The sequence below is a fragment of the Heteronotia binoei genome, chromosome 3, assembly GCF_032191835.1.
Source record: "Heteronotia binoei isolate CCM8104 ecotype False Entrance Well chromosome 3, APGP_CSIRO_Hbin_v1, whole genome shotgun sequence".
Lineage (NCBI taxonomy): Eukaryota > Metazoa > Chordata > Lepidosauria > Squamata > Gekkonidae > Heteronotia > Heteronotia binoei.
Genome location: NC_083225.1, coordinates 93,618,049 through 93,640,604, shown reverse-complemented (window position 1 = coordinate 93,640,604; position 22,556 = coordinate 93,618,049). Strand labels below are relative to the sequence as shown.

Genomic DNA, 22,556 nt, shown 5'->3' with positions numbered 1-22,556 from the left:
CCCAGTTACTTATGCATCTTGGCTCTAACAAGCTCTTCCGGGCAACTAACTCCCTCTTCTCTCTTCCTATACGTAATGGTTGAGAAAATTCACTGTAAGTGAGATATATTATTTTCAGAAGCAGCCTTGGGAAGATGTGAGGAACAGATTTAAGCAATGCATCATAATGCATTTGGGGAGGGATGGTGGCTCAGTGGTAGAGCATCTGCTTGGGAAGCAGAAGGTCCCAGGTTCAATCCCTGGCATCACCAAAAAAGGGTCAAGGCAAATAGGTGTGAAAAACCTCAGCTTGAGACCCTGGAGAGCCGCTGCCAGTCTGAGAAGACAATACTGACTTTGATGGACCAAAGGTCTGATTCAGTATAAGGCAGCTTCATATGTTCATATGTTCAAAGTTGCTGAACTGTCATTGGTGTATAAAAGCAACATTCAGAACAAGAATACATACAACTAAAAAGTCTCACTTGGAAGTCATGAGAATCATCAACCACTAACATGCAAACATTCTCACCTCTGGATGTTTTCGCCTCATGTGCCGGCTCATTGAAGCTCTGGTAGAAACCTTCGTTCCACAGAGTTGACAACTTTGAGCTTCCACCTTATCGTGGGTCAGCTGGATGTGTTTCTGCAGCATGTAATCCGTGACATATTTTTTATCACACACTGAACATGTCCACTGCTTCCCCACTAGCGGACAATAAAACAAAAATCTCTTTTAGCATTGCATTTCTATCACAGCAAACACTTTTGAGAACTATATGGTACAGAATCCAGAAGCAATTAATTTTGGAAACTGCTCAAACATTTACCTGTGTGAATAAGTTTATGCGTCTCCATTGTGTTCCTTTCACTAAATGTTTTCCCACAGAGCTCACACATAAAATCTTTGATTCCTGCCGAACAGAAAATACATTAGGATCAACATGACAATCTGCATTGGCATAAGTGGGTCATCTCTCCAGAAATCAATGCAAGCTCTAATTCATTTAAGCTAATGAGTTTGTGATAGGTGTAGTAAGTTTAAACTTGCACAATTATTATTATTATTATTATCTTTAATTTATACCCCACCCTCTCCACAAGTGGACTCAGGGTGGCTAACAATCAGTTCAAAATTTCAGACAATAAATACAATTAAAAGATCAAACATCAAACAATAAACACTATTAAAACCTTTTAAGACATTTTAAAACCATGTTATGGTGCAGGCAGTTTGTCCTTTACTAACAGTTAAACCCACAGTAGTTCCAATATCTCAGCAGTGTAGGTGGCAGTCCTCTCCTGGTTTAAGTGCCAAAGGCCTGTTGGAATAACTCGGTTTTGCAGGCCCTGCGGAATTGAGAGAGGTCCTGCAGGGCCCTTATGGCCTCCGGGAGTGCATTCTATATTTCAGGTGCTGCCACTAAGAAGGCCCTAGACCATGTAGTGCACAGCCTGGCCTCCCTTGGTCCGGGGATGGACAGTAGATGTTGCGTCCCTGAACGCAGTGCTCTCTGGGGAACATGTGGAGAAAGGCAGTCCCAAAAATAGATAGGCCCCCGATCATATAGGGCTTTAAAAGTCAATTCCAACACCTTGAAACAGACTTGGAACACAATAGGTAGCCAGTGCAGTTCTTTCAGCACCGGCTGAATGTGCTCCCATCGAGGGAGCCTCATTAACAGCTGTGCTGATGCGTTCTGCACTAGCTACAGTTTCCAAGTCAGGTAGCCCCAGGTAGAGAGCATTACAGTGATCTATTCTCGAGGTGACCGTGGCATGGATTACCATTGCTAGGTTGTCATGTTCCAAGAAACGGGCCAACTGCTGAGCCTGCTGGAAATGGAAAAAGGCGGATTTGGCAGCGGCTGCAACTTGAGCCTCCACTGTCAAAGAGGACTCAAGAAGCACTCCCAAGCTCTTGACCTTAGGGGTCGGTATCAGTGGCACCCCATCAAGAGTTGGTAAAGGGATCTCCCTTCCTGGGCCACCCTGACCCATATAGAGAACCTCCGTCTTCGTCGGATTCAGCTTCAACCGACTGCCTGAGCCAAGAGGCTATGGCTTGAAGAGCCAGGTCTAGATTATCCGGGGTACAGTCGGACTGGCCACCCATAATTAGAGCTGGGTGTCATCTGCATATTGGTGACATCCCAGCCCATACCTCCTGACAATCTGGGCAAGTGGGTGCATATAGATGTTAAATAACACCAGGGATAGAACTGCACCCTGTGGTACACCACATATAAGCGGGTGCCTTTGGGATGATTCTTCCCCTATGACCACCCTTTGTCCCCGACGTTGGAGAAAAGGCCATCCATTGTAAGGCTGACCCCTGGATCCCCGCGTCGGTGAGGCGGCTAGACAGTAGCTGGTGGTCAACCATATCAAATGTGGCCGACCCATCTAACAGCAATAGCACTGCTGATCCAGATGTTGCATGAGGTCATCCATGAGGGCAACCAGAACCGTCTCCATCCCGTGATCTGGCTGAAAGCTGGACTGGAATGGATCCAGGTAGCTCCCAAGTCTACTTTGGAACCTATCAGACATGTGCTGAAAATTTCTGGTTGAAACATGGGTTCTCAGGCATGTGGAGACAATTGGATCAAGACCATGATGTGTGGGAAAGTCTTCCTCTCATTGCTAGTTTCCCAACATGAAATAGCCCCAGGGAGCTGCTATTTGTCCCATTGTGGAAACTTCCATCAGTAAGTAAGTTTTGAAGTGGGAAGTTTTCCATTCTAAGTTTATAAATAATTTAAATAATATTAGCAAAGAAGATAAGTCCACCATGTACAAACCAGGACCTTATAGAAACACTGGGGATTTTGGCCATTGTTCACATCCCATGTTTAGGCTGTCAAACATGGCTGATTCTTAGCACAACAGCCCTTATGCAGCTGTAGATAAGAAAAATACTATATTTACAAATGTACTATATAAAATACTATATTTACAAAATTTTCTGTAAGGCAGAAAATTTTCCGCAGAATAATATACCATTGGTACATTTTTTACCCTACATAACTGCTAACAGGGCAAACAATAGCTCCCCAGGGCTGTTTTAAGTCAGGAAAATAACACAAGGGAAGGCCTAAACCCTCTCTCTCCACACACCATGATCCCAGATCAGATTGGCTGAGAATCATAACTAAGAATAAGTTTCTTTTTGATTTTTTTTTTATTTTAACAAAAAGTTTTCCAATTAACAGTAAGCCACCATCAGTAATAATGTACAATAAACAACAATTAAAAGTATACATCAAATACTTTTGTAAAGAGTGCAGTTAGAGTCCCACAGCATAACATACAACTAGTTACAGATTAGCACACATTATTAATAGTTAAGTCCTAGAATACAATCATTCAGTAGTCAATAGAGATCCAACAAGTCATGTTAAAATATACACTAAAAGTAAATCAAATCTCTATAATATGCATTCCTAGGTTAAAAAGTGTCCATCAAATATTACAACCTATAGGAAACCAGATTTCTTCAAAACGTGAATATAATAAATCTTGTGAACACTGGAGGTTGTAAAGCATTGTTTTACCCAATACAAAATATTCCCGTAGCTTTTCTTTCCAAGACTTTATCGATGGAACTTGAGGATGTCTCCAGTAAGTAGCAATTAAGATTTTTGCCACCACCAACAGATTTGAAATCATTTCAATAACCCTCTTCTTACATCCCTGAGAATCCCACAAACCCAATAAGACCGTTTCTGGCAAAAATGATCAATTTTGACCCGTATTTTGACCTGTGATCACCTGTATTTCCTTTAGGACCTGATTCCAGAAGGCACTAAAGAGCTCACACCCCCACTAACAGTGTAAGAAGTCTCCAGTGTGTCCACATTTTCCCTAGCATTTTTTTACTGTTGGTAGCTTTTATTCTTTTATTAACCTTGCAGGAGTTATGTACCACCGAGATGTCATCTTAAAGGCCTGGAATCTTTTACTAAAAATCTTTAACTTAAAACTTGGAAAATTCCAAATATTAGGTCAGTCCTCAGATTTAAGGCTATCCCGACAGCCTAAATTCCATTGTTTTTGGCTAGTCAGAGGCTTTGTACTTTCTAGGGATAGAAGTATCTTGTAAATTTTGAAGACAAGCTCTGAGGATGAACCATCACTGTTTTTTATAAGCATTTCAAAGTCTGTGAGTGGCCTAGTGCTAATTTGTGACATGTTCTGACATTTCAACATATGAAGAATTTGTAAATATCTATACCATGGGGGAATCTGCCCTATTTTGGTGTCCAACTGGGTTTTCCCAAGTACTTTACCTTTGACAAAGAGATCTATTATTCTGGTTACTCCAGCCTGTCACCAAGATAAAAATGCAGGATCTAAAATCAAAGTTTCAAACTCTCAGCACTCATCTCCTTTACAGGACCCAGGGCAGGCCCATTTTAATAATAATAATAATAATAATAATAATAATACTTTTTATTTGTATCCCGCCCTCCCCGCTAGGGCAGGCTCAGGGCGGCTCACAGCATAAAAATATAATATACATCAACAATTATAATTATAAAATCATCATTAAAACAATTTACAAGTTATATTAAAATTAACATTAACATAGTGGTGCTATAACATTAGGTCTTCAGTAGGTTCAGTAGCTAAAAAACATATCCGGCGGCACTTTCTTGGCTTGGCATTAGTTGAAGGCTATTTTGAAGAGGTAGGTCTTACAGGCCCTGCGGAATTGATCTAAACATCGTAGGGCCCGCACCTCTTCTGGTAGTTGATTCCACAGCAGTGGAGCTGCAAAGGAATCACCCTCAGCTCTCATGAAATGAGGATCTCTTAATACCAGGCTAAAGATGGTGCAATTCACTAGCAAAGACTACACAGACATAAACTCTGATAGTCTGGAAGGAGAACTCAATTAACGGGACACCATTGGGTTGGGGTTTTTTTTAATTTATTGTTTTAACTTGAATTGTTATGTTATTTTAACTTTTGTATTTTATCTGATGTACATCGCCCAGAGCCTGTCCTAGGCCAAGATGGGAATTAAGCAAATCAAATAAATAATTAGGTCAAAACATCTCATCACTTTTATTAGTACTGACAGTTCACATTCACAGTTTACACAATTCAAAATATGAATATCTTCCTTCAGCTTCTTGTCTTTATCAGCTACTCCAATCATGCTAGTAGTTCTTTATTCCGGAAAAGATGTTGGGGGGGAAATTACCTAAGTGCATTTGGTAAAAATCATTAGCAGAGTCAGCCTCTAAAGATCTGCTCATACTCCAAATTACATGTATTTGTCTGTCATACTTCCTCCATAAAAACTTGGAAATTCCATAAAGTAGATACAGCTGGTTCCACATAAAATTGCTGGCAAGTAAAATATAGCCATGTCAATTACTAAGATACAGCACTATGCACATCTTCCAGAAAGTTGAACTCAGTTGTACTTTCTTAGCAAATATGCAACTGTTGTCACTGTACAGTGACTGCTGAATGACTGTACTGTACAATGATGTCAGTGAAGAGAATAGCAGAACACTCCTCAATGGACTTCCAGGCAATTAGCCTGCTTTATTCAATGGCTCTTGTTAACAGGCTCACCTGTGTGCCTTTTGTAGTGCTTCAGCATATTGACTTTCTGTGCAAATTTCCGATGGCACTCCATGCATTCATACTCTTTTATCCCTTTGTGTAATTTCATGTGATGGCGCAATGCATGTTTTGTTTTCATGCCTGTAAGAAACAAAGCCTAAACTGAAGCTTGGTGGAGAAGCTCTTTTACCACTCTTCCCCTAGCAACACTCAAGAAAAAAGACTTTGCATGAGAATGTTTTAAGCCAATGGTCACCTCTTCAAACCTGACTGAAACATCTTTTGTGCAACAGAAAACAATCCATAAAAAACTTCACGAAATCCATGAAAAAGGGCAATGAAAGATTAATGAGAGGCTTTGAAATCGGTCTTTCGGAAATGAATTATGTTGATCTCTGTGTGCTCTCAAGTTTTTGAAAATTAATTCAGATGCTACAGCACTGTGATAATGATCTATGTGCATTCTATGTCAAGTTTCTTTAAATTAATTCAGCTGCTGTAACACTTGAAAAGTCAGCCTAGGAGATGCTGGAAGAGCTTGCAAAAGGATTTTCTGAGCATTTTTGCTGATAAATAACAGCGGAGAGCCTCATCACTACCACCCTTCCAAGTCAGATAGTGGTTGCAGCACTGAGAGAGGAAAATTACTTTTTCATTCTAACATAAATTATGTGGGGGAAACTGGGGGGAAAACATACAGACAACTGGGGGGGAATCAACTTGATGTCAGGAAATCAGTACAGGTGTGGGGAAGCTAATCCCTGTGTCAAGTCTGTCCTGCCGTGTTGTGGTACCGAAATCTAATTTAGGCCCTGATTGGTTCAAGTCACTCCTCAGTAACTCACAGAAAAGAGGCAAAAAAAGATTTATTGAAGAAATTCAAGAAAACTTCTCAAAAAAAATTGTTCAGTTCTTTATGTGCAGAAAAATAACAAAACTAACTGGCTGTCTACTTTCTTATTCCTAATAGCAGCAACATTGGTTCTTGCAGCTAAAGCATGTGATGTTTCAGAGCATACAAAGAGTATCTTCAGGCAGCAATGGTCAGTAGGTAGTATGATTGCCAACCTCCAGGTAGGACCTGGATATCTTCCAGAATTACAACTGATCCCCAGGCTACAGAGATCAAGTTCCCTGGAGAAAATGGCTCTTTGAAAGGTGGACTCTATGGCATTGTACTCTGTTGCAGTCCCTCTCCCCAGGCTCCATCCTCAAATCTTCAGGAATTTTACAACCAAGAGCTAGCTACCCTGGTAGGTGGCCATAACCTCCTGACCTTCCCTAACCAATTACAGCTATCTATGGAACTTTCTGGATAACAGTGAACTTCCTGCCCCCCCCCCACCAGATTCACAGCTGAACCATGTGAATTAATTACCAGGCCTTTGAAAACCTTAACAAGTAACTGCCAGTGGGAGGGGTGTGTGACTTGCTGACCCCTGTAGAAAAGTCAGAGTGCAACAGGATGAGAATTTGGTTGGAATTTTTCTCTAAGATGGCTTCTCTCTTGACACCCTCTCTTTCTCTCCACATCATAATATTTCAATTAATGAATTAATTAGTTAAAATACCTGGAACTAGGATTCTCTTAAATCAATGGTAAGTTCTTTAAAATTAAGCCCCATAAATAATTATGTCAGGAGTTATAAAATCGGCAACAGATAACACATTGGTGAGAGCAGCTCTTCACAACAGTGTTTGCAACTAAGTAACACTGAGATTAAAAGTATCCATAACTAATGCAATGCCCCAAAAGATTTTTGCTACAGCTACACCTCACCAGTTTCTCTATCAAATAACCTGAGTCCCACTAAAACCCTAACCCCCAATTTTTCTGAGGACAGTAATATGCTTTCACCATTCTGTTATTACTACAAGCATGCCAAAGGATTACAGATGAATAATCCATGGCAGGTAGGGCTGGCAGGAGACAACATGTCACACTTGTAGGTGGACACAGTGATTGAAGGAGAGCAAATTATTAGTAATAATTATGAAAATCCTGCATCCCACCTAATTACTTCTGCATCCCATCAGTGGTTTGCCTACCAGCTGAGAATCACTTCTCTACAGGACTGTGTTGATGCATGATGCATTATCATCAGGAGGGGTTATTTTTCTACTGTATTTCTGGTAGTTATAATATCCCTGATTTACTTTTACTGAAGCATACGCAAGATACATTTTTTAAAAAGCTATCAGCATCATGGCATTATACCATCTGATCATGTATATGAGACTTCAGAAGTTAAAAATGTGCTCTGCTGCAGAGGTTTGCTGATATAAAATTATGTAGGAATAAATACCTCCAGTATTCTATCAATGTTAAAAAACATGATTCCAACTCATTTATAGAGGAGTCAAAACTTAACAAGGAGTCAAAACTTAACAGTAGTAATTTTATGCTAGATTACAGGTATTTAGAGATATGAAAGGATAGCCATACCTTTGCCACATTCTGCACACAGGTATTCTCGGATATTATCATGGACTCTCATATGTTCTTTTAACATATCCTTCCTTGCAAATGACTTACCACACTGTTCACAGGCATGACTTTTCACACCTTTTAAAAACAAAAAGAGATTGATATATAAACAAAATACCAAATGGAAAAAAATACAAATTGTGTATGGAAGTTTCTCTTTCAGCTTCTTTTATAAAGTAGTAAACACTCTTGAAAGCCAAATAATTTTAAAAGGACATGTAGAATGACAGTGGAAGCAGAAAAGGACAGAGAAAGCTGCAGAGATATCTCAGAACAGCTGTAAGAAAAGATCTCCAAAGAACTGATTAAAAAAAAAAGGCAAAAAGGAGAAAAACAACAAGAGATAGATGCGAAAAAGCAGTAAGCAAGTGACTGAAGCAACCAATGGGAGCTGTTTTCAACCTGGAATATTTTCCATCACATTATATATGGAGACCCTGCAAGGAACAGAAATGCTACAGAAATGCTTCTGTACCCAGAAGGAGAGAACACCCTGTCCAGTTGGAATGTCTGGTAGAGCCCTTGATTTCTTCACAACCAAGAACTAGGCAGTATGACTTCCATATCTCCTATCTACCTTTGCTGCAATTCAGCAGTTCCACCTACTCCTTGTTGCTGTGATGAGAAGAAGTATAGCAAAGAAGCATGTAGTTTGGGAAGATCAACATATGCTGCTGTTTAGGTCTGCTTTATAAACTAACCTGGCCACAGGCACTATGACTGAGGGCATTCTTACTCTTCTAAGGTGTCTTCCCCAATAAAAGGATTTTTATTTATTTATATCTTAGATTTATAGCCCTCCCTCCCCTGTGCAGCAGGGTTCAAGGTTTGGGGAGTTGGGTGCAGAATCCCACTTCAATACATGAATGAGTCATTATAATGCATTTCTCCCACAGAAAAGTGTCACAAAATAACAAAACAGTACAGAATAATAAAAAACAGCAGAAGAGTAAAACCTTCATTATAAAGTAAATAATAATAAAACAAGACTACCTGTATGAATAAGTTTATGCCGTTCTAAATTCCCTATGCTGTTAAAAATCCTTCCACAGATTTCACATGGATGGATATATCTAAAATGGGAAATAAAGATCAGCTAGTGATATTCTTTTTCTAAATAACTTAAAGTCTATGATCGTGTATATGTACTTTAATCTGCAAAAAACCCCACATTTTAAAAACACCTCTTTAAAAGCATATAATTGCACCTTGGAATTATGCATAAAAACTCAGCTGCCTTTCAGTACATCTGTCCAACTGCCTACTGGAATATCCCCTGCAAAGGCACACTGACTCTATTTTTCAAATTTCCTGTCCTAAATGACTACTGAATTTCAAAAGATACAGTTTGGATCCAGTACAAAGATTGCCAAGTCTTCCAAGCTCTCCCCTCCCCTGAGCAGCCATTCCCAGGGTCACGAGATTCATGTGGAGCAATAATCAAAAGGGTCCAGAAGCTGCCTTGGGTAAAATTGTTCCCATCTTTCTCTTCCACGAGCAGGCTGGAAATGGCAGGAATTATCATATCTATGCGATGTAGTGGCAAGAAAATGGTGTAGCTGGCTCTGGCAGTTATATGCAAAATCAGTCTAAATAAAGTTCCCAAAGTGAGCACACTGTAAATAGAAATCCCAAGATCAAGCACCATAAGCACTAGCTCATTATTCCCTACAATTAATGTCCTTCACTGTTCTTATTGGCTGTTCTGCCAATAACTCTAGAAAACAGGTTGTGAGCCAGCCTCCACTTTCTTATGCCTAAATTCAAATGAAGTCAATAACTTTAGCCCATGTATAGATGGCTACATTATATCCTTAATTTTGTTTTTTCAGATACATCTGCTTACTTCTGCACATTGGGGTCAGGCAGGTTTTCCCGGTGAATGACCATGTGTGCATGGTAAGTTGCCTTCAAGGCAAAACGTCTATTGCAGATGCTACAGCCGTATCCCTTCTCCTTGTGAACTTCCATGATGTGTTTCAAGTACTCTTTTCCTCGGCCAAATGTTAACTAAGGAATGAAACAATAGTGAGTGCATCACACACTGAAAGGAGAAAGAAAAATCTGCAAACAGCAACCACTAGTTAATACAGCTTTGAGAGAAATAGTAAAAGAAACCAATAATCAGATATAGGCTGTCAAGATCTTATTTAATTTGTGGCAATGAATCCTCTACCGCTGATTGGCTGGGCTGAGAGGCTGGATTAGAGTGTTATTTACTCAGGAAATGACCATAGTGTACAGAGAAGCCCTTCTTATCATTGAGACTGGGAATAAAACCTCACACAGCATATCTTTCAGGGAACATGCCAAGGTGTCACAAGTGAACTCCTGTATTACTTGTACATTTTTCCCCTTAAAAAACTGTATTGTTGGCTAGAGCTCAGAACTGTACTCTGGCCAGTGAATATACCTCTTAGCGAACCGTCTTTAAGAATCAGATTCAGTATCTGGAGCACAATTCTGGTCTCCAGCCTGTGATTCTGCCACTTAGAGAAGGTTCTCTAGATTTATTTATTCATTATTTATGTTATTAGATTTGCATCCCGCCCTCCCCTTATGGGCTCAGATAATTCTGTAAGTGGTCACTGAGCTCTTTAGATAGCACTAAGGCACTCCAGTCACGTCAATCAGCAATTATAACATTTATATCTAAGTGTCATAGGAAAGCACTGGTGTGATCTCACAAATCAGAAATATTGCAGCTGTGCTCCCATGGTTTTCCTAAGCTGCCTTGGGCAATAATAAGAGCACATTTGCCAAGCCCATTTAATTGCAAGATTGCAGGAGTGCAATAGTATCTTACTAAAAAAACAACAAAAACAACTTTTGTCTTTGTCTCTGCTGACACTGGGGACCAAAATAGTAAAATGGGGAAGGGGTGAACAGATCCTTCCCTGCTCCTAGGGTTCTGCTCTTTTGATGGAAGGTTTTCATACTGGATCCCCAGAAATGAAGAGGGATTGACTCTTAAATAGGGCCAAGTGTCAGGAATTCACTCATGAATATGAAGAAGACTGAGAGAGGGACCTGAAGGGACATTAGGTGGACAGTGATACATGAGGAATATGCTCAAGAACCAAAGCAAGAAGGGGGCAATAACAGAAGGAAACTCACAGTGCAGAGATGAAAAGGGATTGAGGATATTCCTAGAGTCAATGATTGATGATATAGGGATACAATAAGGGTTGGGCAGAGGTACTGAATTTGTAACCATCACATTATAGTGGTCCTTAAACTATTGGCTGAAATCTTCTTCAGAGGCTTCATTTAAATTCCAGAAGCTACCCATGTCATGTAGTAGGGATAAGTAAGAAGACCTTTTCATGACTCCTTATACTACTTATTGATAGCACTGTACTACTCCCTATAGAAGGGCCCAGGCTACCTGTCTACCAAACTCAATCCTGCAAGCTACCATTGCATATAAATGCTCCATTGAGGACTTTAATGTATACAAGGAGTTTTCCAGCCAGTAGCTTAATAGATCAGATGTTGCTGGCTGGAAGACTCCACTAATACACTGAAGTCATGTTTTCTGAAAGTATAGAACTGCTCCCTCCATTGGCATGAATGTGGTGGCCTGTCCATGCAAGACTTCATGTGCACACAGGACAACACACAAGTCTCTTGATTAGAGAATTTTTCTCAGCTCTCCCATCCCACAACTCCACAAAATGTTTGAAAGGAGTAAAACTACCTGGCACCTTTTGCAGCTATACTTGTGAGGCTCAGAATCCACACTTCCATCTGAATTCTCATCATTTTCCTCTGAAGAGATTCCTATTTTGCCAATGAACTCTTCCCTTTGGTGGTCATCCATTATTGCAATGTCCTACATGGAGTGGAAGTTTAAACTCAGATCTTAGCCAGCCATAAAACAAAGGTGACACAGTTATAATGTTTTTATTACAATACTAAGACAAAACCTCAGCAACTGAGATAAATGACACCTTAACTTGTATCTTAGTAGAACTTCTGTTAATAACAAGACACAATTGTCCAGATTATACCTCACTGTTCCTCTGCCTGATTTCAGATGCCCAAATCTGAATAACATGATGGTACATACCAGCTTCTTGCCTACTATTACAAAGATACATAAAAAACTTTACTATATTTTAAATGTCAACAAAAGAATGACCTTTAAAAAACTACAGCTATTAAAATAATACTCATGCTTGTATTTATCCCTTAATTTATCCCTCAACAGATGTTTCCCACATCTTATTCATAACAGATACAGAAAATAAAATCACATTTTTCTCATCTACCTTGATAACAACTTTCCCTCGTATTCCATATCTCATAACATCAAAGGAGCAACCATCTATAACATCCTTTAGCTAGAAATATCAATAACATATTTAATGAATTAGATCCAACCAACTTTTCCACTGGTGAAAAAGTGAGGAGGTCCCTATGAGCCACCATAAGTGCAGTGCTAGTGTTCATGGGATCTGCATGGAAAAAAGTCTTATAGTACAGGGGTTGAAATAAGGAGGATAATTGACAGAGATTGAGCAAAAACGTTGGCCAGATCCAAACCAGCACTACAGCTCCTAATTCAACCCTAAAGCACAGCACAGTGCAAGTGTTGTGGCTGAGGACTTAAAACTGGCCTGTAACCAGTTGCTTAACCATTCTGTACAATGCTCTTCTTATGAAAGTTTGTCCTTAATTTTTCTCTTTGGCAGGCATTCCATCCCCCAGTCAAATACAGACATCACAAAAATTGCATTGCACATTGTAAAGCATTAGAATGGGGTCACCAACCTCTTTGAGCCTGCAGGCACCATTGAAATTCTGATACAGGATGGTAGGCACAACCACAAAATGGCTGCCAAAAGAGGTGCAGCCAACTGCAGAATGTCAGAGAGTGACATTGGTAATTCTTTAATATTTCAGCCAGAAGCTTTGTTTAACAGGATGCCTTTTTAAATGAACATACTGCTTTAAAATACTTGATGCATATGCACATTCTTGCATATCTTCAGTGACAAACTTTGTGTTGTGGTGGCAGTGGCTGCCAAAGCAATGTTTTTAAAAATCTGCATAGCCAATCAGGTAAAAGACTTACCTGGTCCTATCTACTTTCTAAACTTCTAAAGCATTTGGTGGGGCCCAGGAAAGGAGCCTGTTAGTGCAATGGCACCTGTGGGCACCATGTTGGGGACCCCTGAAGATCTGGAACTTGTCTTTGAGCAAACCAGTGGCTCAGACAGACAGTGTGGCATAGTGGTTAGAGTGTCAAATGAGGATCTGAGAGACCAAGTTTCAAATCCCCATTTTGTCATGGAGCTAACCAGGTGATCTTAGGCCTACCCTAAACTAAACCTACTCCACAGTGTTGCTGCAAGAATAAAATGGGGAGCAGGATGTAACCTGCATTGGGTCCCCCACTGGGAAGAAAAACAAGGTATAAATGAACTATATAAATAAATGAACATAATACCTTAAAATGAACATGAATATGATCTCTCAGTACATCTACCCTGAAGAATTTACGTCCACATATTTCACAGGTGTATTTCTTATCTCCATGGGTAAGAAGATGTTTGTTCATATTGCTCCTACAAGAAAATATCTGAAAAAAAGACAAACAGGTTAGTGGATTGACATCATTTTCCTGTTAAATATGAAAGATTCTAGCTGTTTATTATTTAAAATGAAGTTAAGTCAATTAGTTCTAAGTTCTTCCTACCTTCAACATACCATCACAGAAATGGCAAAATAGGAACATAAAGAAGAGTCCTGCTGGATGAGACCAATGATCCATCTAGTCCAGCATCCTGTCTCACATAGTGGACAATCAGTTCCTCTGGATGGTCAACAACAGGGCAGAGTTCGAGGCCTTCCCTTGATGTTGCCCCCTGGCTTTGGGATTCAGTTTAGTGCCTCTGAATGTGATGAATAAATTAAATAGTACCAGCCTCAGTACTGATCCTTCTGGGGCCCCATTACTTACTTCCCTCCATTGTAAGAACTATCTATCGATTCCTACAGTTTACTTCCTGCCATTTAACGAGTTTTTAATCCATCAGAGAACTCATCCTCTTATTCCATAACTGCTAAGTTTACTCAGGAGTCTTAAGTGAGGAACTTTGTCAAAAGACTTTTGAAAGGCCAGTTATGTAATGTCTACTGAATCACTGTTGTCTACATGCTTGTTTATTTTCTCAAAGTACTCCAAAAGATTGGTTAAGCAGGACTTCCCTTTGCAGAAGCCATGCAGATATTCCCTCAGCAGGCATTTTCCCTCTATGGGCTTAACAGTTCTGCCTTTGATTACCATATCTACTAACTTGCCTGGGACAGATGTTATAGAGAAAAGGGGTGCTCCCTGAGTTTTAGCAAGACTATAATTGAAAAAAACGTCAGGGTGAAACTATACTATCAAAACATATATGTCATAGGGAAAACTCTTTTGGCCTCTACTTCCGAGTAGACTCTGCGCCTAAATAATCTAAGATGAACAATATGAATGTGCACAAAAGGCACTTTAATAATCCAAAGCTTCTATCTTAAACGGACTGCAATATGAAACACAAGAGTGCACGCAGGCACTTCGACATAACCTCTATTCTCAAACAGTCTGAACCAAAATGAATTCAAAACAGTCTGCAGAAAAATAAATCCAAGTGCACACAGGCATTTTTAAAGTGCACACAGGCACTTTTAGAAGGTTAAGAGTCTGCTATTGACTCATAAACCAAAATCGTAAGAGAACAGTCTGTAATGAATTCTTTCACCCAGTCTGTAATGAATTCTTCCATCCAGAAACTTAAAGAAATAAATTATCCCACTTCACAGTCTTGCTCGTTCATTCCACTGTTTTTTCAGTGAGGTGTAGGATAAAGAATAAGTTCATCCACATAAAGCCAGTCCATGTTAGCTGGTGTCAAACATTTCGTTGCCTTTTTCAAGACTGATGGCTTTTAAGTGGAACCCAAAAATCCTGTCTCTTCCTCACAAGGCTCTAGATCATTCTTTGTAAGAACTGTTATGTAATTTCCTGGTTCCCCTCTGGATCTCTGTTTAAAATTGATGTAACCTTTGCTACTCTCCAGTTTTCTGGCGGTACAGCAGCTGAATTTAATAACAGATTACATATACGGGTTAGCAGAACAACTATATCACAACTGAGTTCTTTAAGAATGCTCAGGTGTATGCCATCAGGACCTGGAGACTTATCAGTTTTTAATTTCCCAAATAGGTCTAGAACTTCATCTCTGTCACCTCAATTTATCACTGCTCTTCAGACTCTCTCCCCAAAAACAGGGGCTGCAGCATGGAGATGTGCTCCACACTTTCCACAGTTAATACAGAAGCAAAAAAGTTATTGAGCTTCTCTTCCATCTCCCTATCTTCTTTTAGTTATCCCTTTATTCCTTTGTCTTCCAATGAGCCCGCTGTTTCTGTGGTTGGTTTCCTGCTTGGATATTTTTTTTAAAAAACCTGTTTATTATTTGTCTTGATGCTTTTAGCCACCCACACCTCAAAATCTCTTTTTGCACGCCTAATTATTGACTTCTATTTCTTTTTTCAAGAGCCTGTGGTCCCTCCTGTTCAATTCATTGGGGCAGATATTCCACTTTTTAAAAGAAGTCTCTTTACTTTTTATAGTTTCCTTGACCTGCACTGTTAATCACACAGGCCTTCTTTTCAGCTTGGCAATACCTTTCCTAACCTGTGCAATACATTCTATTTTGACTTCAATTAGTGAGGTTTAAATAGCTTCCCAGCATCCTCTAGGGATCTGACTCTCTTCCTTTTTACAATCTGCCTCATTTTTTGTAAAGTTCCCTCTTTTGAAATCAAATTTTACAGTTTTGAACTTCAGGAGTAACTTTCCATTGACCTGAAATTAATAGCATTGTGATCACTGTTTTTAACTGGTGTAACAACTTCTACATCTCTCATCTGGTGTCAAGGCCCATTCAGAATCAAATCCAAGACCAGTACCCCTCTGGTTGACTCTGTGACCAACTGTTGCAGTGATAATGTCTAGGAATCTCTTTCTACAACATGATTCTAGCACGTTCACCCAGTCAATGTGAGGGTAGCTGAAGTCTCTCAGAACAATATGATCTGCTTTAGTCACCTCCATTATTTTCTTTTCCATCTCAGTATCAACCTCAAGGGCTTGATCAGATCTGCAATAGTACACCCCACTTTTAAGTAACCCTTGGGGCCCAGTACTTTGACCCATATTGCTTCTTTGGGGAGTTAATTCCCCTGGTATTTTCTAACTTTCAAATGTTTGGATTATGAATCTTAATAAGGAAGTATTCATAATTCCTTCCAGTTTCTCTAAGCAATGTCATTTGTAAATCCTTAAATCAGGTTTAATAATATGGTTACCTATTTTTGTATTGCAAATTAAAACAAAAACCCTGTGAGGGCAGTCGTTCAAATTAAAGCTCCTAATGATGTACACCTATCAGAGCCATTATGGTGCAGTGATTAAGAGTGTCAGAGTAGGATCTGGGAGACCCAGATTTAATTCTCACTTGAGCCATGGAAGCTTGCTGGGTGACCTTGAACTAGTCATAGACTGTCAGCTTAATCTACCTCACAGGCTTATTGTGAGGATAAAATGGAGGAAAGAAAGGTGATGTAAGCCACTTTGGGTCCCACTGGGGAGAAAGGCAGGGTATAAATGAACCAAATAATTAAAAACAAATATGATATCCTACCTTTCCACACACAGGGCAACCAGAGGGCTCCTTCTTGTAGCGGACCATGTTGTCTGAGCTGTGCTCAAAGTCCTCTCTTTTTACACGCCTCACACCTTAAGGTAACAGTTCCCACCAAAAATAAAGAACAAATATAAAATAAACCATGCCTATGAGTTTTTTAAAAATATAAATACACAATATAACACAAATAAAAAGAATCCTTGAAAATGTATACACTATCAATGCTGCTCAGTTACAGCCTTGCACATCAAAAAGCAGGCGGGATTCAGAGAGTGTCTTGGTCCCAGGCCATGCAACATACTGTATTTAATGTTCAACAATCTTAAATTGTCTGTTCCACATATAAACCAAAGCTCCTGTTCACATAACACATTAGCTCAGGGGTGTCAAACTCATTTGTTTTGAGGGCCTGATTTGACATAAATGAGACCTTGTCGGGCTGGGTCATGTCAGCTGGGCCATTTGTGTTCCTATTTAAGATTAGGTAGCAGAAATGTAAACTTTATAAAGGACACAGACAAACACAATTAAAGATTTTTTAAAAATTAAAATAAAACATGCTTAAAATATTACCCCTCATTGGTCTTAAAAATTCTTTCTTTGTAGTTCTCCCATGGGATCCAGGGAACTGGGCAAAGGAAGCTTTGGCTCTTTCCTTCCTTCCCCAGGGGATCAGGATGTTGATGCGCCTGTGCTTAGTGAGGGTGGTCTTTAGTGACGCAAAGAATGAAGGCTTGCACACAGCAGTGTTAAAACCACTATATACAATTTATTTACACCTTCACTCTCCAAACCAACAGAATGCTCCGCTGCACCTCCACCATACATATCCCCACACACAGTAAAGTGTCTTTGTACATTTATACAAACCATCCACCCAGGTAACCAATCAGCTTCCTGCTGAGTCATGCTGACATTGTCCAGGCTGATGCAATCTGGCAACCAGCCACCTTCTGTCACTTAGATGATCTACCTGGCAGTTCTGTAACTTTCACTTTCCCAGCATGTGCATAGAAACTGCTTGGCTTCTGAATATACTGACACCCCTCCTCAGTTTATAAGCACATAGCTGCAACATACCTTAACATTACATATTACACAGGTTCCATAGTAACATTGAAACATAGTTTACATTCACATTTGCACACATATACAATCATCACCATTCAGTATACTGCCTCTGAGACACTGTGTTGGCACACACATTTAGTTCTGTTCCTTAATTACTGTTCCAAGTACATTCTTATCAGTTAGATAGCCTCCCCCGGCTCATCCCTTTTTCTCCTCTGGCCGCTCTGCCAGAGCACATACCGTATCATCTGTATTACAGAGGCACATTATTTTTACAGCTTTGAGTTTACACATCAGTTTGTCATTCAGAGTTTATTTCTTTGATTAACACATTTGTAGCAGCTAGCATTGTCTTTGGAGTTACATTCTTTACATTAACACTACCAGTCTGCTGGCACATAGAGTCCGTTTTCCAGATACCTTATTGAAGCCTCTACCTTTTCAGGACTCTTAGCTTGTGACTCTTCCTCCTCTGTGGAAGAGGTACCATAATCTAGATCCAGTACACTCTGGTAACACCTGGGCTTCCCATTAGACAGATAATTTATGTCACTGTCATATCCATACCGTTTAGGTGGTATTCCCTTATTTTCTCCAGCAGATGCTCTGACCTCAGGCATTTTGCACTTTGCAGCTTCAGAGCTTTCCTGTTTCATACTGCCTGAACTGCCAGCACTTTCCTCTCTCTGTTTCAGTGAGGGAGCTTCTCTGTTTACATCACCGTGCCCCTCCTCACTCTATAGAGATAGCTGCAATTCAACTCCTTTAGGCATTTCATTGGCATGGATTCTAGCCCAGTTCTCGTCCTCACAGAACGAAGCTGTTCTACTCAGCTTCACCATATTATTTGCATCCACAAACCTATATGATTTCATGCCATTCTGATAGCCCACAAATAATAGCTTTCTGGCTCTGGCTCCCCCTTTCCTCCTCTTGTCCAGAGGAATATTCACCCATGCCTTAGACCCAAAGATCCTAAGGTAGTCTAGGTTTGGCTTTTTTCCATACAGTACTCTATATGGTATATCATCCAGAGCCTGAGTCCACAATCTATTAGAGATAAAACAAGCTGTTTTTAATGCTTCTCCCCAATATGCCAACTTCAGTAAAGCGTGGCACATAGTTTGGAGGAGGCCTCCTCTGCGTTCGGCCACCCCATTTTCGGCTGGAGAGGAGACGTTGGCAACCCTGTGATTAATGCCTTCCTCCTTCAAATAGTTTGCAAAGCTTTTGCTCATAAATTCACCTCTCATATCACTTTGGAGAGCTGCTATTTTGCAGTTTAATTGCTTTTGAACTCTTTTTGCCCAGTACTGAAAAGTTGGAAAGACATCACTCTTTTGCTTAATTGCATATACCCACGCATAGCGGCTGTAGTCATCTACTATGACTAACCCATATCTGTTCTTTGATACACTGGGTGCATACGGCCCCACTACATCTGCATGCACTAGTTGGAGTGGTCTTACTGATACCCGGTCACTCTTTTTAGCTACTGGAAACCCTTTGGACTTTGCCTCTTTGCAGATATTGCAATCTAGGAACACATCACATTTGTCAACCTTATTCCCTTGCAATATAGCCAGTGTTTTATTAATGGTATTGTAGCTTGCGTGTCCCAGACGTCTGTGCAAAAGATGAATGCACCTACTGTGGGGGTTGCTTATTCCACACTGCCTGTGCCTTTCCCACCGTCTTGTCTAACTCATACACATTTTCCTTCAACACACCCTTTGCCAACTGTTTACCTTTTTTTAGTATCTTGCAGCCCTTAGAATCAAAAGATACCGTGAAACCAGCTGTTGCCAACATTGAGACGCTTAGCAGGCTCGTCTCCAAAGCTGGCACACAAAGCACATTATCAAAGGTATAATTTAGTCCCGGAAAATGCACCGTGCCTTGGCAAAGCACGTCAGCCTCCCGGCCGTCAGCAAAGCTTACAGTTTTTTGACTGGCCGGCTTGGTGTCCTGCAACTGCTCCTCCTTGCAGCAAAACATCTGCGTTGCTCCAGAGTCTATAATCCACGGCACACTCTATAGCTCTGAGCCAGTTCTCACCAGAGTTGCTTGCTGTGTCCTTGAAGACGGCTGCCAGCCTCTCCTCTGCTGAGGACAACTCCTACGCGGGTGTCCGGTCTGGTTGCGGATATAACATCTTTTTTACTTGTAAAGCTCTCTCCTCCGGCTCTGCCTGCCAGCTGGAAACGACTCCCCCTGGCTTCTGCTTGTGGTCACGGTCAGCCTGCTCTTTGCATTCCAGCTGCCTCTGGTCTTCAGCCAGGAGCTTTCCCGTTATATATGGCAAAGTCAGTTTATCTGAATCCTGGCCCTCAAATGCTATCATTAGCATGTCAAATCTCTCATGAAGAGAGCTGAGAATTAAGTAGACCTTGTCCTCATCAAGGCACAGCCTTCCCTCACTGCTCTAACTCCTGGAAACACACAGACATACTGTCGAGGTGGTCCCTCACCGACTCCCCGGCCAGCATTCGTTTCCTGTACAGCTTCCGAGTTAGAGATATCAGGAGGCCTGCTGATTTCTGGACATACACGGCCTTGAGGGCTTCCCAAGCCTCCTTCGCTGTCTGGTGCCCTCGAACATGCACCAGCTGATCGTCCGACACACTCAAGATGATTGTGGCAAGAGCCTTCTGGTCCTGAACGGTCTCTGCCGGCGTGGGATCCTCGGGAGGAGCAGACACACAGTCCCATAGCCCCTCTCGCTTCAGGAAATGCTCGAGCCTTAACGACCAGATATTATAGTTGGTGGTAGTCAGTTTATCCACCAGCACGGTAGCTGCTGCTGTAGCCATCCTGTCACAATACTCCACAGCTTAGAGGGAACATTTGTAATCCATCACATTACTTCATTACCATGAATCACAGAATCAAAGAGTTGGAAGAGACCTCAAGGGTTATCTAGTCCAACCCCCTGTACAATCCAGGAAATTCACAAGTACCTTCCCTTGCCCTCCTTCTCATGGTCTGCCTAAGTTCACAGAATTAACATTGCTGTCAGATGGCCATCTAGTCTCTGCTTAAAAACCTCCAAAGGAGAGTCTACCACCTAAGGAAGCCTGTTCCACTGAGGAACCAAATGACAAAAAGAACCAAGCAGGATCTATCTATTCATTTATACAATACATATGGAACACTGTGTCAGACTCTTCTAGCCGGAGGTCTCAGGAGGAGTCGGGAGCGGGCTCCAGGATGCCTTTTCTCCGGACAGGGTACGCCTCAGACCAGGGTGGAGGGGCGATTAACTTCACTGTGCCCCCCCCTTCATGTCCCTTTGCTCTCTCTGCCATTCTCTCTCTGTACCTCTGCCGAAAACTCCAGTCCTGGCAGCACCAAACCCTTTCTCCCTGGTGCACCCATGTGTCTGTCTTTAAAGAACCATCCTCTCCCGCTCCATCCCCTCCCACGGCCCTTGTCATGCCTTTATTAGACCTGGCTGCATCCCCGGAGGGTGTGTGCAGGTGTTCCCCTTCCCCCTCTGCGGTATGGGCACACTGCCGGTGGAGTTGGTCCAGCTGTCATCTGTTCCCGGTATAATCGCTGTCAGGTGGGTCCACGCCTTGGCAGCCCTCTGCAGGCACCGTCTTGGCAGTCGGGGGTGGGGTAGTTCAGTCCAGAGCCGAGGCTGGGGCCTTGAGAGTCGTACACACTGGTCTGTTTTTTGAAAGAATATCAGCATGTACCTCACCTGGATAGTCACGCAAGCCTGATCTTGTCAGATCTCAAAAGTTAAGCAAGGTCAGCTCTGGCCAGTATTTGGATTAAAGACCTCCAAGGAATACTAGGACCATGACATAGAGGCAGGCAATGGCAAACCACCAGTTAGTCTCTCACGTTAAAAACTCTATGAAGTCACCATAAGTCAGCTGTTCTTAAATCAGCTGTGACTTGACAGCACTTTTCACCACCACACCAGCATGTAGAGGAAAATGTTTGCTCATATTCCAATATCCATCACCAAGTCAAGATCCAGGATGTTCATTACAAATGTACTTACCTTCCAGATGTCGCCTCTGATGATCCAACATGACATCTTTTCGATAAAACAACTTGTTGCAGATTTCACAAGCAAACTTCTTGTCCCCGTGTTTCTTTTTGTGTTTTGAGAGGTTGCTGTTTGTAGAAAAGAATCTGAAACACATCTCACACTGAAATGTCTTGTCATCTGCAAGAAAAGAAGAAAACCAAAGAGCCAATATGTAGTATTTACGTTTTATAATTTCTAAGAATATGCCAATCAAATCTTGCGAGCGCATCTGGTCTGGGCTTGTTTCTCAAAGCCATTTGCTGTCCGTCTAATGCTAGTGCACTCATCAGTATCTTGTCTTGAATAACACCTTGACCATGATGTGGTTGCTGCCAAAATCACATCAACTCTAAAGGCACCCAACTGCCACAAAGGCAGGCTTTTGGCCTGTCCCCTTGCAGCTAACAGTGGCCACTGTGCCTCTTGCCTCCATTGACAGCAGGGCTTAGGCACAGGTATAAATGAGGCCATTGTTGCTGCTGCTGCTGCCCAAGGCATGCCTCTCACCTGTGTTTGGAGTGAGGTTTAGGCATGGGATGAAAAAGAGACCAGCATCTGAGCCTTGAATGGTCATAAAGTGGGGGGCTTTCTCCAAAACTACCTCTGAGGTTGCAGCTTCGCAGATGTTCTCCAGAACCACTGCTGCTGCCATAGCTGTCCCTGAGAGGCTAGCTGGCTCCCTCTCTCA

At 41.3% G+C, this 22,556-nt stretch overlaps 1 protein-coding gene across 3 annotated transcripts in view; it reads right to left on the bottom strand.

Moving 5' to 3' along the window:
* PRDM15 (PR/SET domain 15) overlaps nt 1–22,556 on the bottom strand; it is an 83,072-nt gene that overhangs the window by 16,036 nt on the left and 44,480 nt on the right. For all 3 annotated transcript variants that reach the window (XM_060234222.1, XM_060234223.1, XM_060234225.1), the window contains exons 13-22: nt 21,839–22,006; nt 16,750–16,844; nt 13,506–13,637; nt 11,751–11,885; nt 9,897–10,060; nt 9,044–9,123; nt 8,009–8,128; nt 5,572–5,703; nt 810–893; nt 512–687 (exon numbers count right to left, since the gene is read on the bottom strand). In XM_060234222.1, coding sequence (XP_060090205.1) covers nt 512–687; nt 810–893; nt 5,572–5,703; nt 8,009–8,128; nt 9,044–9,123; nt 9,897–10,060; nt 11,751–11,885; nt 13,506–13,637; nt 16,750–16,844; nt 21,839–22,006 — 1,286 coding nt within the window. The remainder of the gene's footprint in view (nt 1–511; nt 688–809; nt 894–5,571; nt 5,704–8,008; nt 8,129–9,043; nt 9,124–9,896; nt 10,061–11,750; nt 11,886–13,505; nt 13,638–16,749; nt 16,845–21,838; nt 22,007–22,556) is intronic.